The following is a 19,594-nucleotide window of genomic DNA, read 5'->3' as shown; positions in this document are numbered from 1 at the left end:
ACAAGCAGAGGTGCTGTGCTGCACCTTTTACTCATCAAGAAAGGAGGAGCTTGTTGGGGAAGTGAAGATCAAAGGCAGCTTTGACTGCAGTGGTCACAAGATGTGTGAGCTCTTCTTCCCCTGGAAATTCTCATGTTTCCTTTCTGAGCTTCCTTTGCTCATGCTCCCCTATTTAAGGAGCTTTTCCTTTCAGTTGTAATGTAGTTTTCTTTGGTTTTTCTTTGCATTTTCAATATCTGTAGTGCCTTATTATTTCCTCTACCTATTTTTTTCTGTCCCTTTCGTTCACTCTTTTACCTCTTAGTAGAGATCATTGGCAAACAAGTTCAGATGTCTCTCACCCAAAGCCAAATGTCTACTTGTTATCAAATTAGGAATTTTTATGTGCTTGGAATCCCATTCTTGGCTTTGATAATTTGATCAGTTTAAAAAAAAGGTCAAGATTGATAGCCAATGACATAAAACCAGCTGCTTATATCTATCTTTTATGAAATGGTGGCCCCCTGTAGTTCTTATAAGGGTCTTTTTGGGACTAGAATGACAGTGGCATTTCATTGGGTTCTTCAGTTCTCTCTGAAGTGACTTCTATTAGTCTTTTGTCTCTTTGATATTCCACATATAAACTAACCAAGTTACCTAGCATCTTTTATTAAAGGATAAACCAAACAAGGTTACTGAAGCCTCCTGCAATAATTTTTCCACTTCAAACTCTAGTGTTGTGAGGCCTCTTTTCACTAGACTTTCCTATATTCACGATTGTATTTGTAAAACATGTCAGCAGAACTGGATATAGATAAAACTTTTGTGTTAGTTTGGTTCTGGCAGATACAGAGGTAGAGAGATTCCCTTCAATTATGCATTTCTATCCCTTTTATACCTACCTTTAAGAACTGCATGTATTTAATTTGTTCACACATCTTCAGAGCTTGCATTCAGGTACTTGTTTGTTAAATCCTCAGACAAACCTCTTAATAGCTGCTGCAGGATTAGCTCATTGATGTAAGAATGTTTCCTGAGAACAGTGTTTCATTTTGCAGCTATGGCATGTTATAGAATGAGCTAAGTGAAAAGAAATTTAGTTTGAATGGGGCTATCAGCCTAGATTTATCTGTATGGCTGAGACACACATCAGTTATATTAATTCTGCCAATCCACTGCCTTTCTTGTTACTAACACTTTCTTGTTTTGTACTGCATATCATCAATAAAATTATTGAGTAGAGTTGGGCTTAAAAAGCAATTAGAGGAATCCCTTTTTAATGGCTATTTTTCAATTATAAGTTCTTTTAAAATCTGTCAGTTCATCAGCTTGTGATAAATTTAATACATGTTTTCTTGCTACTCTGTGATGCTATTTTTAGGCAGTATGTCGTGCAGCCGTATGTCTAAGGAATCTTACATGAGTCTATCTTGTTATCTTTTGTTGTGTAAAAAATTACTTTTTAAAAACTACTTTTTTGAAATAAAATCTAATCTCCATTGTTTGGAAAATGTTATGTATCAGACATTTTGATTAATTTTCAGAAGCTTTTCTCTTATTGTGCATGGAAGGGATGTCAGGAAGTCATTCTGCATCTCATTTTTTATTACTGATAGGTTACTGTTTTCCAGTTTAGTGACACACCTGTGGAGTTTAAAATGTAATAGTGATTGTCATACATTTTGTGGTCTTTCATATTATGGTAAAGCAGTGAAACTAATTTGTAGAAAGGTTCAGAGATATTTTTTGTTTCTTAGTTTAGGAAACAAAACAGTAAGCAGAGCATGAAAAGGCATTCTGTCAGTCGGGAAAAACTGACACTGTGCCAGGTATAGAAATCTCTTAATAGATATATGCAAAATGTCATTTCTTAAGACAAAGTAATGCATACCTAATATTTAGCCGAGGGAGAATAATATGGCTTCTGATGGTGCTTTCTGTGTGGTTACATTTTTTCAGTACCTCTAGATTTTAAAGTATATTCTAAATGGAGGACTGAGATCGCAGTATTTTCAGGGTTCATTGGATGCAGAGTAAAACTAATAAAATTACTTAACTAGATGGTTGCCTAGTAACAAATGCATTCTGTGCAGAGTGAGTTGTAGATAACGTCCTATATAGAATCTTCAAAACTGTATTAGTAATTGCATTTTTACTATGTACTTAGGTTTTGCAATTTCACTGGTTTTTTCCATTTCTGTTCTTAAAACTAGACAACTGCACCTATGTGGACTTATTGACAATTTAACTCTTTCATTACTAGCAAGCAATAAACAAATAAACACTGATGAAATATTCTAACAAACTTCCTGCTTAATAATTTTAAAGCATTAATTTTTATTTCTTTTTTAATGTTCTGAGCCCTACTCAATTCTTTTTCCATTTCTTTTTCTCCTTTGTTTTAGATCAAGAGCACAGATCCTGTGATGCGTTCTGTGTGTAGGATAGTATCCAACTAATAACTAATGTGAACCCCCATATGTAGTACTTCATTATTACTACCACTGAACAGGGGACCTAATTTAAGGTTCATCTTCTTGCACATCTGCACTAAAAGCTGAGACATGCTTGTGTCTAATTTTCTGAGTATCCTGTCTTTAGTGTACATCTGAAGGGCATAAAGACTGACTGCAGAGGGAGTGTTGAACTGATCCTGGGTCATCTGAATATCAGATTAATTTCTAACCAGCAGACAATTCTTCAAAGATTAAAATGTGTAAACTTGTCTGCTGCGCTTAATTCTGTGCTCAAGTTGAACAATCAGAGGTACGATTTCCAGCTTGATTGTAATTCATTCTGTGAATGTGATATTTTAATATATGGAAATGGGAAGGCTGCCAAGATCAAAAAGTTCAGGAAGAACTTTAGAAGTCAGATAAAAGAGTATCTCTATGCACACACTGTATGCTCTCAAGTGGCGGCTGTAATGTAGCGATATGCAAATCTAAAAACCTATTAGAAGGAAATGATCCTGCTGTGATCAATTTACAATCCAGAGAGGCACTTCCCATACCTGATCCTTCATCATTTACAGCGTAAACGCAGATGATGCTTGCGTGGAAATCGATACTGGGATAGCTATCTTCTGATTATTTTTTCTGCATACATGGAATTTCATGGTGTGGTAATTGTGTTCTGTGAATGCTGTCAATTCTCCACATGCCATCAAGAATGTTTCTGAATTAGATATACTAGTTAAACATGTCAATTAAATATAGCAATGTCAGTTTTATTTCTCGTTTCCAGCGTGACATCAAACCAGTAAAACATAGTAAGGCTTTTAAAGAACCTGGTGTGCAAATACTGTGTCAGTTCAGGTTTTCAAGGAAAGCCTCCTAAGTTTCAAATGGTGCTTATTATTTTACTGGGATAATTAAACACATATAAAGAATGAAATGTTAGAGGCTGAGCTTCAGTAGTGAAGAAAAGGCACTTAGCTGCCTACCACCAGCCTCCAATACGCAATGTAAACAGAAAACTTTGTCATCCTAATTGTGTTATCAGTAATTTCTACTGCCATTTCAGGGAAAGGCTGTGGGTTCATGGTTTCTTGTATATGAAGGCATAATCTCTAGTTGGGAGTTCTAGGATCAAATAATAAGTGATCCAGTAGTTGAAAAATACTAATTTTTGAATGATCTGTATTTACAAAAGGCATCTGTACACTTTCAAGGCTTATTGTTCTTTAGAAGCACCTAAGAGCAAAATATGTTAGTGCTTGGTCTTCAAGGAGAAGTCAGAAAAGTAGTCAAAAAATGTATGCAGAGAACTCTGTTATAAAAATGTGATGGAATTCTATAAGCCATTATGGAAAATCAAATTTCTGTAGTGCTTGGATAGATGAATAATAGATACATAGTTGAAACTGAATTATAATCACAGAGAGAATGCAAAAAATAAATCGTGTTACAGTTGCATATTCAGGTAGTCCTGTTTTTTTATTTTTTAAGCTTAGCACAGTTTTAGTCACTGCTGGTTTTATATTGCCATGTATAATTAAAAGAATGAAAGCCCCTTGTTTTCTATCAGTATGCAATGATGTGCATAAACTAAACACATAGGTTTGAATTTGATCTGGACATAAAATAATTTGAAGGATTGTTTTGATACATTTTTTATTTTAGTGTAAGTGTCCCTCTTTTTGCATCTTATTTTATATATTTATATAAATTTTATATATTTTTGGTGAGCAAATACGAAAGTAGATTGTAAAAAAATAAAGATTTTTTTTGTTTTCATGGCCTCAGAAGATCTTAAGGAAATTGATGGAATGATTTAGAGTCTTATTAAGATGATTAGAGGGATGGAGTACCTTCCCCTTGGGAAAAGGCTGTGAGAACTGGGAGTGTTCAGCCTCAATAAACAAAGGCACCTGGGTCATCTTACTACCTTTCAGAACCTGAAGGGCACTTAAAAGAAAGCTGAAGAGGGACTTGTTACAAGGGCAAGTAGTGATAAGACAAGGGGGATTGGCTTTAAACTAAGTGTGGGTTTTGTTTAGATATTAGGAAGATGTTCTTGACTGTGTAGGGAATGAGGCATTGGAATAAGTTTCCCAGAGATGTGGATGTCCTATCTCTTGTAGTGCTGGGGCTCTGAACAACCTGGTCTAGTGGAAGGAGTTTAAAAAATGTGCTCTAAATATATTAATAATCTTAATTACTTGCTTGTGTTAGCTGTCAGCTTCAGTTGTCATGTGGAATGTTAATTCAGGGTACTCAAAAAGATCCTTAGCTCCAGGGTCACCTGCCAGGTCAGCGACATGAAGTGGCTTCTTTGTTTTACTTTGGTTTTGAAAGTGGCAACTCTCAGGAAATTGTAACTGTTCTCTAGGCACTGTTTTTATTTTAAAAGAAATCTTTGAAAAAACATCTTACATTTAATTGCTGTAAAAATACATATGTCCATGGTAATTAAGCAATGTTCTTGTTAATTGTTTAAATACTTTAAATACTTGAAATGCTTTCTTGCCTTCAGATGGAAGCCAGCATACTTTCAAACTAGTGCTTTCAGGCTCTTAGGAGATTTGAAAAAAAAATATTGTTATTGAATTTAGCAAAATCAAGTAATGTTTTCCAGATGGGAGCTCAGTTACACTTTAAGATTGCTGTACTTATTAGGCAATTGTGAACAATCTACAGGGTACATATATCAGCAAGTGGTAATTGTGCTTACAGATCCAAGCTTAAAAATAGAGTGTATAAGCACTGAGTAAATGAAGAGCTTTGCCCCACAGGTGCCCAGGTGTTGGCTGCAGTGTGACTGTGGGGAGGGATGGCCGTGGCTCAGCGAGCCAGATGTGGCCACTTACAGGGGGCTCCGACCAGCCAGAGGTGGTGGCGCCTCTGGTAAAGCATGGCTAAGAAAGGGTAAAAACAGTGTAGCAGATGGGAGGGAAAAAACATGGGAAACAGCACTGCAGACACTAAGGTCAGTGCAGAAGGATGTGGCACTCCATGGGACCATGCCAAAACCAGAAAAACCCAAACAGAAAAAGGAGGAAACAACCCACCCTACACACCTCCTCTACCTCTCAAAAAAACCCCAAACCTCAAACACCTCAGAACTATGTGCTTGATGATGGCTGTAGCCCTTAGGTCATCACATAATCCAGCCAAAAAAAGTTGTATAAGAAGTGAGAAAACTTCTTTGTGCTCTTAAACACTGCTTTTGTTCCCTGTAGATGGAAGACTTCAGAAAATGAAATCTCATTTTTCCTAGCTTGCATTTACATATCATATTTTATTGTACATGGAGCTTTGCTTTGGAAAACTGCTCATGTGCAAGTGCAAAATGCGTCTGCAGCTTTTCTGTGTCATTAATTTGTTTGCAGCCACAGTTTTAGTGTCCAGAATTTTGCCATAGAACATTTCTGTTACCAGGCAATGTAGCGGTTTATTTGGTCTGTGGTGTTTGGGTCCGTGGTTCATTTTAAGATTTAGTTTAATATTTTGGTGTGCTTCCTATTCTTCAGGTCTGAGTTATGGTGTGGTATTATTTTGTCTTCCTTGAGAATGCTCTCCGTTTACTTTTTAATCATCTATTTTGAAAACTTTTAATTTAACTGTTTTAATTGCATTCCTTTCACTTGAACTCAAAACAGGTGAGTAAATCAAAATCTAAGTAAAACCTCATATTTTTTGAATAGGATTTAGCCAGGTGGAATTTACCAGCCTTACTCATCTTGAGACATTCACCCATTTGAGACTAGTTGAGAACGTTATATGTGGCTTCAGTTACAGTGTCTAAAAAGGCTTTATAATAAAATTACTGTGAACTCTGGTTTTAAGTAATTATGCTAGTTGTGAGCCAGCCTACGCAGCTCCTAATGTTCCAGAAGGAAATGGGAAAATTTTTGTGTACTTTTTTCATTCAGGTCTTCTGTGTGCTTTCATTCTTTTTGAAAATTACCTGAAAATACATATAATATGCAGGCTCTTGTATGGAACAGAACATTTAGTTGTAAAGCACCATTTCTGTCCCTTATTAAATGAGAAGGCATGTAAACCAAACATTTGAGGAATTAAAGATTTTTAAAAAGGAGAAATTAGAATAAAATGCCAGTTACAGAGAACTAGAATACATTGTCTAAGAGAGTAGTGGAAACAAAAAACTAAGATGGAGGAGTGGCACAAATTAAATTCCTTTTTCTTTCCAGAACAGTGGTCTGATGTGGAGTAAGGAAGAAAAGACCAAATCAGTGTCACAGTTTTGCTTATAAATTGGACTTCTTAACAAAGCCAGTTTTCTGCTATTGTTCCTCCATGTCAGTTAATGACTAGCTCACTTTTTGGAGGGCAAAAGTACAATAAAATAGAAAGATGAATAAGCAAGATTTGATGGAATTGCAGAATGCACTGGTTTCTTCAATACAGGATAATCACCAACTCACATGTATTGTTCACCTTTTGTAGCAAGTGTTATCTGTTTCTTTCACATTAATGTTTTATAAGGGATGTTTTAAAACTCTCTGCTTGATTCCTTGGCTTACAACACTTGGAAAATTTACAGTTTTTATGATTTTTTAATAGGTTGAATCTACTCAAAGCATGATTAGGATTTTGGGCCTTTCAGCCACATTACCCAATTATCTTGATGTTGCTACATTTCTGCACGTCAATCCCTACATTGGATTATTCTACTTTGATGGCCGTTTCCGACCCGTACCTCTGGGACAAACCTTTATAGGGATCAAGACAACCAACAAGGTAAGGAATTGTGAATGCCTGAGAAAGGGTTGCTGTTTGTGGTCTCTTTTTGACCATGCTTCATGTATATATGTGCATGGGGTACTTGTTTATTATACTACAGGTGTTTTTTGAAGCATATTTTCTTTGGTATAAAGATGTACATAATTGAGAGGTGCTTTAAGAATCTTCTTTCTTCAGTTTACCATACTTGTAAGCAGGCCTTGTTGCAGTTGGATACAAAGTTATTTAACTTTGCATTGCCTCTTCTTCACTGCTAAATCTTGCTTGGTGAAGAAGAAATCATCACCTTCAACTGCAGAGTCATATTAGCAGCTGATTATTCTGCCTCTTGCATTGCAGGTTTCCATGTGGTGCATCTTATTTGGCTGTAAGGATGCATAAGGAATGCCATAAGAAAAATACTAAATTTTTTAATGGGAATATATACATATATATACACATGCATTAATACTAAAGTTACTGATGAAAACCTTAGCATGCTAAGCCATTAATTATCATATGTACATATTTGATAGAAACTGTATTTAAAGTAACCCCTAAATAAGCTTCTTTACTCTTTGTGCTATTGCTCATTTTGGGAAGCATTAAGACAAATAGTCAGGTATAATATTCTTATTAAAAATCATTAGTACAGTGACACTTGATGTGTAAATTCCTGTATTCTTTAAATACAGGAATTTATACAAACACTTTACATAGATTTCCCATGCATCTCATTATCTTATAATTAAAGTTTATGTAGTTAAACTTTTCAAAAAATATTGTTCACATGTGATTTAAATTAATAGAAATCAAGACATTTTCAATCAGAAGTTAATTTCGTGGCTTAATCAATCATAGCATTTTATTTAGTTTTTGTAAAAATGGATATTGCCTTTCTTACTAGGTTATTTCAGTAGTCATTCCATCTGCAGTGCAGGAGAGGAATTTATTTTACAATTGTGGGGATATGTTTCAAATCTATATGCATAAGACTAGTTTGCCATATGGTGCTTACCATTATTTGCATATTTTAGTCTTCATTAATTGCTTTTAATACCTTCACTCTTACTTGCTGTTACTTTCAATTCATCTTTTACTGCTACTTGACTCTAATATTTAGTTTATCTTCTCTATATAGTAAGAAAAGAGAAAATACTCCCTTTCTTCCAACTCACTTTAGAATGCATTTAGGATTCAAAAAATCAAAGCTATAAATAAATCTCCTAAAATTTGAAATTATTTAAAAACAGTAATTTTCCAAAGAAGCATAAGGAGATGAGGAAATATTAGGAGGTAATAGTTATTCTGAAATGTAAATACCTGTTTTGATAATACTACAGTCAGGAGATATTCTTTTATTTTTCAGAAGATTGTCATTACAATTTCACATAGCAAAAAATATTTTACAATCAAGATAATACATTTTACAGCAAGCAGACAATAGAAGTATTAAGTATTAAGCTCCTTTGAAAAAGGATTGTATTCAGGATAATACTAATACTGAAGCTGCCTAATTATTGCCAATATCAACATCCTTGTGGTCTTGATGAGAGGAGGAAAGCAATGTAAGAAAGTCCACGATCAAAAGCTTTTATTGCAGACCATCAGCAAGTGCAGTCAGTGCTGTGTCCATAGGCACTAATGAGTTGCAGGAGATAGAAGACTCACTTTTACTTACTTTAGGTAAAGGCTTTGCCACAGTTTGCTGAAATCCTGCATCCAAAAAAAACCTCCCCCAAATTTTGGAACCGATTATCAATTTACAGAGCCACGTGCAAACTGTAGGCAAGCTTTCAAAGGCAAGGACAGCATGATGTATTTATTATGCATAGAAGTTATCCAGATAAGCTCTTAAAACTCTCTGTGTTGAAATTCTTGGAGCATATGGCACCAAGACTAAGGTTTGACTTGTTCAATCAAGGTCTGATGTCAGATGTTAATGTCAGATATTTTTCTTTAATATCAGTTCTCTTTCTTTAGGTATGCTTATGTTTTTGTCTATAGGTATAAATGTGAAGAATATGTAAAGTTAATTTTATGGTATGTGTATGTATGTATATATGTTCATGTGTCTTCATGCACTGCTCTTGTCAGTTTCTCCTTAATGATTTTCACTTGCTATTATTTGAAAAAAAAATATTTGGTAAAATGCTGACTTCTCAATTTAAGAATAATTAGACTGAGTACTTGTCTTTAGCACACATGCCCATATTTTCTTATTTTTTTATTACTATATTTGTACTGTTTGGAAGACAAATGTTCTCTTACCTATAAAGCTGTTTTAAAGCTTTGTTTTTGAACTTTCATCTATTCTAGTATTAAGTCCCAGTATTAAATTTCCATTTTGAAATATGTACCTGCTTTGCTTATGTAGAACATTTCTTTGTGCCAGAACAATTTGGTTGTAAGACACAAATGCACAAATGAAGAATGGAATTATTGCTATGATATTGGACTTTATTTAGTTATTTTGATTTGTTGCAACGTTAATACTGAAGTGCATTCAAGTAGATATATGCTCTTTACATTGTAATACATTAAAGAAATAGAAAAAAATCTTTAGATTGAACAATATTCTTTATTTCAACTGGAATATTCCTTAAACATTTTATTTATCTATAATTGGAAACTCTCTACATGGTACTTACAATGTTCTCTGTGCATGACCCAGCTATGAAGAAATCTCATATGGCAAAAAAACTATCAGTAATTTTCTGGATATAGAAAAATATATATGCATGCAATGTAAAAACTATTTTTATATGCCAAATAGAAACCCTTAATTCTAGATAAGATATATTAAATTGATATTTCCTCAAAATCTTGTAGAAGTAAGATTGCCTAATATGAAACAGATAAATTAAAGAACTGGGTTACTTCTCTTTGGTCATTTAAAAACACCAGCAAAGTCACATAATAAATTTTGTCTTAACTGCCCTTACTCATACTTTATGTTTTATTTCTGAGTTTAAAACTAAAATGCTATTGTTGGAATGGGAATTGATATACTGTAAATTTAATGGCATAATCAAATTTATTTTTCATGGATCACTCTAAATTGCTTGATACATAGTAGATAATCTGTAAAGATAGAAATTATTTTAATATGGATGTGATGTTTCTTTTTCAGGTGCAGCAGCTGAATCATATGGATGAAGTATGTTATGAAAGTGTACTGAAGCAAATAATGGCTGGACACCAGGTATCTATTTTTTAGTTTACTTTACATTCAGAACATACATAAAAAATTTAAATCATCACAGGGATGTATTGAGAATTATGCTTTTATATGTCACTTCAGAGGTAGCCTCTAACCCTACAAACACTTCATAGAAACAGCATGCAAGAAAATGTAAACTGACTAAATAGTGTTAGCTTCTAACAGAGGTCAAAATTCCCAGTTCTTTATATATCTGTAAAGTAATTAATGTGTATTTATGTCTCTTTTTTTTAAATTACAAGGCAATTTAGGTCAGTACTTTAGAGACCTTACAACGGGTATACTTTAAGAATAAAAAAATCGAAAATGGAGCACTTAATAATTCTTCTTAGCCTTTCCTATATCTTTCAAATTCTTGTCTTTTGTGTTAGAGATGAGAGATGAGAATTGCTCAGTGTTCAAGACATGGTGTGTAAGGGCTCAGCATAAGTCATTTGAAATATCCTGGGGTTTGTGTTTTGTTTTCTTTTTAAAGGAAGTAATCCTTCATTTTTCCTTACAATAGAGGTTTCTGCACTGAATTTTCAAGTCTGACATTCCCCTCAACTAAGAATATGGGCCTAACTCATTTGCCTGAATAGTTTCTCATTCTGGTATGATTGTGGTCCTAAATTACTCCCACACAATGTCTCTTTTTTGTTAGAACTTTGCACATAAAGCAGGTATGGCACCTCTTCAAAGCAAGAACAAATGCTAGTGCTCTATGATGCTTGAGGGGTCTTTTCAGTAAATAACATTTATATAAAAGAAGGAAAGTCTATCCTGTACAGTTGCAGTAAGAAGTGCACATTTTTTTTGGTTTTCACAAAAAAATTCCTTGTGTTTTTTGAAAGATGAACAATTGTTTTATGACTTGGGAAGGGAAAAAATACTTCAGCAGCAGCCTTCTCGTCCTCCTGTCCCACTGCCTTGCTTTAACTCCATTCTTCTTCTTCACTTATCTCCTCTTGTTGGTATCAGTTATTGTTGTTACATTCAGAAAACTTTCATGAAGATTACTTATGGAAATATTGTTATTTTCCTGAGTGAAGACTGTTAATTAAATTTTTTAGCAGCACCAAGGGAACTTTTGGTCGGGTTCTCCTCCTTGTCGATTATGCAAAAACATTACCATATTCCTAACACTGAAGTGCATTTAGTTTCTTATCTTTCATTTCTTGTTTTGATTTTGTTTATTTTCACTTGCTGAAGTGCAAGTGGCAGAGTCTTTAAATCAGTAGTATCGAAGTAATGTATCTTGGATTCCCAGCAGGGAGTCTGTATGCCATTTTGGCATATTTACTGCACCTTTCTTCCCCTCTCTTTTCTTCACACTGAGGAAAAAAGTGACTGCAAACATATATGATGTTATTTGAAAAGATTCAAATACAGTAAGTTGTTCAATTCTAGTAGGAGATGTTTTTGTAGCTTTTCTTGAGAATAGTTTTGATTTTTGTGCTAGCAGCTGAATGCATGACTGTTTTGTTTTAAGGCATGAGCTGCAGTTTTAACAGGTGAAGAGAATTGTAGTCTCCTTAATGTTACAGTTTCAGCAAAGGACACTGTTGCTGATCTCAGTTTCTGAAAATTGTATTTCAAACCAACAGAGCCATATAAGTGTAATTTTGGACAAAGCAGAAGTGTGGTTTCTCTTGCTATATAAATGCTGGTTTGATTTCAGACCACTTTGGTTAATTTCATTCATATGGTTGTAAATTTTCTTTGTTTCAAAGTGTTCATTCTGCTGTGTTGCAGAGCTCTCATTTAGAACATGTAAATAGCAACCAGTTACACTGGACTTCTCTTGGGACTCTTTAATTCATATTGGTCTTGATATTTATTAAACAAAATATAATAACCTGAGATTAATTAAATGCAAGTGCCAGTATACAGGCTTTGACCATGCAGAATCAAGCACATCAGCTCATTGTCTAATTATAATATGTAGTACTGTACCAGATGAAAAATTTAAGTTTTCCATTTAATGAGTCTGCTATGACAAATGATCTATCTAATCATTAGACCAACTGCAGATGTTTAAAAAGTGGAAACAAAAAAAAGGTCATGTAGATATATTTACATTGAGATGCCTACCCCATAGTGGAAGATGAATATTGTGAGCAAATATGATTAATACTACATTAGAAAGGTTTTCTTCAGTGTCTTTTCACAATTTTGAGAATGCCCTTTGATTTTCTAGCTTGTGTCCACAGTCACCATAGGCTGTTATCATCATGCTCTGTTACCTTTCTTAGCTTATATTATCTGAAAAACTTGTATTTATTAACATTATATATGTACAAACTTCATATGGTTTTTAACAAAGCTGTGGTTGCTTCTAAATATATTTCTTAAAAGGATATTTTCATCACTTCCCCCCATATATTTAGGAAGAAATTTCCATAGGTGTTGTGTGTCTGTATGACATTCAGGACACGGATGAGATTTTATACCTATTCAGGCAATAACGTATGACAGACACAGATCTCATTAGCAATGCTCCAGAGAGCCTAAAACTTCTGTTCTGTTTTATTCTCAAATGCAAGAAGGAAACACCAGAAACAGAGAAAAGCACTTTCCTTCACTAAAGTTGCTTGAGTTAATGTAGATTTTCCTGTGGCCATCAAGTTTTCACAATGTTGTGTCTTTTAAGATTCTTGACCAGTCTTTGTAATGTCTTAATGAATTAAATTCAGCACTGTTTATCTATTGTTCTGTTCATTCTCCAAGAATTCTATCATAGCAGAACTGAATAATTTACTCTTATGGAATTCATGCTGATGTGTCACTGTCATATTGTAGTGTGATGTTTGGCTAGAGTTACATGTCCATGTGTTTTTATTAGATATATGTGTATTTTCATTTTTTAAGGCTGAGGTTGGTAGGAGTAGTTGCATTCTATAGGCATGTGTTTTGACAGATGGAGAGAAGCTTTTTATGTTGATTTTCCAACATTCATCCTCTGCAAGACTTCCAGCTCTTCCTGGCTACTGGGAAATTAAGAATTGGTGATTCAGTCTTTAATTTTGATCCATCTGCTCAAACTAATGAGATATCTCATTTGTAGGCTTCACTTTGAATTACCAAATGCAACTGAAACAATAACATTTGTCTTATAGCACAATTCTCCTCTTGTTTAACTTGAGGAAGTTTGATAAATGGCTTGCCCTACTGGCTTTTCTGGGGTTTTTGTTACAGAAACTTCCTGTTGTGACTAAAAAAGATCAGAAAATGTCCCAAAGGTTTCCAAGTACTTTCAAATCAGTGTGCTCATTTGGAAGGATTGCTAACAGTATAGAAATCTGTTGGAAGTTTTCTCTGGCAGATCCTACCTCCTAAGACAGCTTTAAGTGAGAAAAAGGACTGTCCTTCTAGGACTGTCCTTCCATGCTTGATATTAGTTGGTGAATATTTGTTTTCATGTCATACTTTAAATTATCTATGTTCTGATATAATCTAAAAATATATTAGATATTCCTGGACTAATTTGCACTGTCGAGTTTTATTTCTACCTCTTAATAAACCAAAGGTACTTTAAATTAAGAAAGAAAAAAATTGTGCACCCTTTGTCAGAAAATATGACTCCATGCTCAGTTGCAGGTGGAGTATTTTTCCAGCTTTTCTCTTCCAGGATGCTCTTCACTTAAATCTAGGTGAAGGCTAGGGGACTGAAAATTATCATTCCCTCAGTGTTATTACAGCTGTATTATTTCAGACAGTCACCAGTAGTGGACCACATCAACCAAAAGAATTATTTCAGATACAAAGCTGAAAAAATTCACATTTTACAGCCCTGTGAGAAGGGCATCTAATGGCAACAAGATCAGGGGTGCAAGTGGCACCTTTCTGAGACAGCCTGTGGAGAACCTCATGAGATCAGCAAAGACAGTGACTGAAGAGTGCACTTGCCAGCATAATTTTTATAATAAACTGAAACATTGCATTTCTGGCTGGGTGTGTGTTGAAACAGGCAGGTGGCCAGAACAAGCACAAACCCAGGCTGAAATGTGAAGAGTTAATTTTTTTCATTACCTCGCTAACTGGAGGATGCTGAAGCAGCACCTGGGCAGCAGCGACACAGGAGGGGCAGCACAGGCACTGCCAGGCTCAGCCCTTCTGATGGGCACTGGGGCTGCTGTTTGCACCCCTCTTCCACTTATTGTACCACCCTGCTGTGATCCTCATGTGCTTTTTATGATTTCTGAGCTTTGATCTCTCTCTCAGGACAGCAATCTCAGGCTTGTCCATGAGAGTGCCTCCAAGTCTCTGTGAACACCTATGCCATCTCAACACAGATATTCTACTTCTCAAAACAGAGGAAAAACAGCAGAAAACATAATATATAAGATTTCCCATACTGTTAATCTGCAGGCCTAGGCAATCACAGCTGCAAGGTCACTTGAGTGAATCTACCATCCTTCTCCACATTCTTCTGCTTTTAGTCTTTTCCTTCCAATAACAGTTTAGGACAATACATGTCATACTGTATTTATCAACAATTTATGACAATAACATGACACCCTTGTCATGTTATGATTTGAGAAATTTGAGACATTTTTAGGAGTTTTGAGAAATAACATAGTATGTTTAAGATTTTGGGTATTCCTCTAAAACGTATCATGTATGAATTTTGATTTCATGTTAAATTCCTTTATCTAATATATTGAACTGCTGCTCTCTTTGTCAAGGTTCAGTTATTTAAGTTGTTTAAGTTAGTATCCTAGGGAGTTAACTATTTTTCAGTTTGACTCATAAATTCATATCCATTATGTCTCTTCCTGTTACCGAGCTATTGCTGGTTTATCTCATTAGCTCCTTGGTTACCAGGAGATGATCTCACATTTCTCACATTGCCCCCATCACCTCTTAAATATTTTTGCTGTTATGAGTTTGTCAGAACTTTATTCATTGCTATCTTTTTTCTTTTTTTCTTTCTTTTTTTTTGGTCTGAAATTCTGTCAAGCAAAAAATCCCAAAAATTTCTTGTATTATCAATTAGAAGAGTTGTTGCTGAAGTCCTTGAAAGCTTTTGAAGGAGGTTCTTCCTCAAATTGCAGTCATAAAACTCTTCTTTCACCACTCTCCTCAGACTATGCACCTCTTTTATTTTTCCATTTTCTTGTTATTTTTTTTCTTATGATTCTCTTTGATACTACTTAAACCTTCAAAAGAAGTCCTGTGTTTTCTTTGCCCTTGGTGTTGTTTCAGCAGGTCTCTTAGATTTTCTCTGCACACCTTATTCTCCTGTATGGCTTTCTTTGCTGACTTTCAGTACTCTGTTACTCCTCTTCAGTCACAGGTATCTAAGTTTCAGTCCTGGTTCCATATCCAATGCACTTTGCTCCTTTGCCATTTTGTCTGTTTATGACAGTTTTTAACTTGGAGTGCCTTTGACTTTCTCTTATCTTCTGAAGCCTCTTTTTCTTTTTAAGACCATAATTCCTGTTTTCCCATTACTTTGGGGACTTTTTTGTGTAAGTCTGACATGACAATATCTTTTCTTTCACTAGCTCTGGTACTCAGGGAAACTCCAGGAGCTGAATTCGACGATCCATGACTGTGCCTTCTGGCTCAGCTTTTTCTGTAATTCCTTGAAAGTTCATTTTCTCACTGAGCTTGGTGTTTTCAGTTCATAACAAAAACTGGCTGTACTGTAGGAGCTCTGACACCTTTCTGAGGTTCTCATTCCCTAGCTGTTTATGGTTCAAGGTGTCAGTACATAAGTACCTTGAGGTTCAGGGTGTCAGTACATAAATGCTGAGGAGACATCATGGCTTTACAAGTGGTTTCACTATACAAGGAACAGCTTTTCTAGTGGGGAAAGATGTCAAATTGTCTGTTGCAAAGAACTTGGATTTTTGAAATGCTGTATGATATTGAAAGCCTCAACACAAGATCCCAAAGGGAATGCAGTAGTAGTAATTGTACAAAATTAGCAACAACTCCACTTAACTAAAGCTAATAACTGCAAGCCAGTAGAGATATAACAACCCTTTTTTGAATTAACATACTAGAAATCCTGCTACTGGGATGAAAAATGTGGATGAAAAGTAACAATGGACAGCTTTATGCAAACCATCTGTTCTTGTTGAGGCACTGTGAGTGGTGATTTCGAACTGCCCATTTTGTGCTTATTTTTGTTCAGGTTTTTTAACCTTTTGAAGACAAAAACTTTTTGAAGTACATTGATAGTTTCTGAGCTTTTACTCTTCTCATTTGAGCTAGTTTTTTAGGTTTGGCTGGACTCAGTTCTCTTCTGCTTTTGCAATATTGTCTCAACTGCATCTAATTTACCTGTCATGAGCTTTTATCTTCTATCTTTTAAAATTAAATGAATGTGCACAATAGAGCCATGTATAGTTGTAACATTTTTAATTACTCTGTGCATTGGGTGGTTACTATGCAGTTACTATGTCTGGAGATCAAGATTGTTTTATTAATTAGAATTTATGTTCTTAATTAAAATGTTGTCTTACACTACTGGTCCGCGTTTAGTTCAATAGAAATAATTTTGAGGTGCAATAATTTTTTTTAAAGTTTTGGAATAATTTCTATGTGTCACCTTGCACAGATTTTTAATAGTTTACTCTTTCAAATCAGGATTTTTGTTGTCTCAGGTCAGAAACAAATTGTACTCAAACTTATGTACTCAGAACTGGTTCTGTGATGCATATTGCACATAAAGCATTCACTTCATCTGTAATTGTTCTCTATGCACAACAATTGACTTGAACTTTGCAGTACTTAGAAGTGTCATCTTGTTTTTCTGAGCTATCTTATAATAAAAAAGAAACAGAGTAGTTAATTTAAATCTATTATATTAAATTGTCAGCAGTGAATTTGACAGGTATTAATTTCATCTGTAAAAATGATGGATTAAATTTCTTTATTATCAGTTTTCCAGCTGTTATTTGGCTGCAGAAGCCATGTGAAGATAAAAGTTTAATAAGCTTAGTTACTGGAGCTGTTGACAATGCTTTTATAGCCATGTCTTGAGATAAGATTTAATAAAACATTATTTTCTTCAGAGGTCTTTCTGGGACTTAGTACCTTGAGAATTAAGCTTGTCCTAGTATTTTTTTCCTTGGTGAAATAGTGTTTATAGCATGCTTTGGACAAATAAGTCTGAGAATTTACGGAGTTTATTAACATGTATTCTTCATCTAGATTGGGTTTTTTTTTCTAGATTTTCATTTTTGAGCTTAAAGAGTTTATTTCAGCCTGAGTTTTTGTACCTCTGTATCTGCACAGATTGTTTCTCTTTCATCATCTGGTGCAGCTTATTTGCATATATATGTGTGTATATATTGCTTCTACATTTATATGTGTGCATATGTATGAATAAAAATAGACAAATACAGAAGGTAAAGTGACCTGGCAGGATAACTAAATTATGACTGATTTTAAATGTTATTTCCCTGTCAGCTGATTAAATGAAGAATTGAGGTTTTGGATCATTTTCTATTGCGGTTTTTGCACAATTAGAGCCCATTTCTACATGTGGTTTCTTTAACAAAATCACAAAGTAATTCAGTGATGGTGCACTATTTTTATGTTCTGCCTCTTCATCATTTATTTATGCTCTTCATTTCCACAATAACTGCCTTTTCAACTTTAAGGATATTATAGTTAATATAATTTCTGCCTGTTTAAATGAAATTTTGTTTCTTACTTTAATTGAAAATAGTATATTGATGTGCTGTGCATTTCAAAAAGTGCTTTATACCAGATGTTTCGTATTATTGTCAAATGATATGTATGTATTATTTTTCTCTATATTTTCTGGCCAAATTCATTTGACTTTCAACATATACCTTGTCAGCTGCCTTTATGAACCACTGAGGAAATTGCTGGAAATGGATGCCATAACAAGTTATGTGTATAAAACCCCATAATTCTTCAATTAGGGAGCCTTCTAAATGTTTATGTGCAATGTTTCTATGCAGTATGCTAATTTTTGCATATATGCTTGTATTTATAAAACAGTTTGTCTGTATATGTGTACTCAGGTGTTCACAATGAATTTATGTAGACCAGAAACACCAATTTAATATTTTCTTGTTAATTATGAGCACATGAGGTGTCCAGTTTATGTCTGCAGTCCTGCACAGCTACACAGTGTTGTTGGTATTGGTAATTACAGCTATCTGAGGTAGCAAGGTCTACTGTTTAGAATTATTCTTCTTCTGATATTATGAATTTGCATTGAATCATTAAAACAAAAAATAAAATCAAATTTAATTCCAGATGAGCAACTTCTCATAGCCTAAAATTTTATTTAAATTAAGTAATTGATAGTTGCATCCTGAGCCAGTTGGCCTCTTGTGGATGACCTAAGTGTTGAGTTGCAGATGAGTTTACTGCATGCAAGTGTGGCAAAGGCAGGTTGACCAATCTTGCAGCCATATATGATGAGTTTTAGTAGCTCTGTGTTAAAAGCTGTTTTTCAGATATGACACTGCAGACCATTAGCAGTCTAGAAGATTGTGGGAAGTTAAGTCTGTGCATTTCTGTCAGCTGCACATTATTTTTCTGTAAGAATTCAATTGCAAGGTTAAATGATACTCCAAAAGATACATTAAGCATTGTCAGTGGTTCAAAGCTTTTGAAAATTATTGCCCTGTAGCTCTGAAAGAAATGGATCTCGATGCTTAATTTATCATCATAGTATCAACTATGTAAATAAAATGATTTTCTGCCAAAACATCTGTAAATTATTACCAAGGCAGCTACTGTCCACCAAGACCTTATGCCTGTCACAGTCTTTTAACAGGTGTAATAACCTGAGAATCCAATGGTAATGTCATTGGTGGGTTTCAATTAGAAATACACAGAAACATAGGTTGCTGTAGAAAATAAAGCATTTTGAGGAATCCATGAGGATGGTAAATAAATTTTCACTAAGTTGCATCAGGAAATTTCCTTTATACTTCTAATCACTTTCCAGACTATGAAGTTTCTCATTTATGTAATTCTGTGGAGTTGAGAGTTTTGTTTGTGGCTACTAAAAAGGTGATTCCAGAATATATTACATTTGGATAATTGCATGCCTTTTAATCATGAGGTATTTATGATACTCCTATTTAGGCTAGGATATTTTGAGTAGGACTGGGTATGTAGCATGTGGGTTTAGGAGCAACATTCAATTTGTTCAAGCACAGTTTATTACCATTAACAATAAATGCTTCATTTAAGTTCTTCATAACTTAACAGTTTCATGTGA

At 34.4% G+C, this 19,594-nt stretch overlaps 1 protein-coding gene across 1 annotated transcript in view; it reads left to right on the top strand.

The window, feature by feature from the left end:
• The window catches only part of ASCC3 (activating signal cointegrator 1 complex subunit 3), a 251,664-nt gene that overhangs the window by 96,151 nt on the left and 135,919 nt on the right, over positions 1-19,594 (top strand). The window contains exons 12-13 of the mRNA XM_066547531.1: positions 7,011-7,187; positions 10,303-10,374. Of these exons, the coding sequence (XP_066403628.1) occupies positions 7,011-7,187; positions 10,303-10,374 (249 nt within the window). The remainder of the gene's footprint in view (positions 1-7,010; positions 7,188-10,302; positions 10,375-19,594) is intronic.

Source organism: Molothrus aeneus, chromosome 3 (assembly GCF_037042795.1).
Source record: "Molothrus aeneus isolate 106 chromosome 3, BPBGC_Maene_1.0, whole genome shotgun sequence".
In the NCBI taxonomy this organism is placed as follows: Eukaryota; Metazoa; Chordata; class Aves; order Passeriformes; family Icteridae; genus Molothrus; species Molothrus aeneus.
This window is presented reverse-complemented; position numbering and strand designations above follow the sequence as displayed.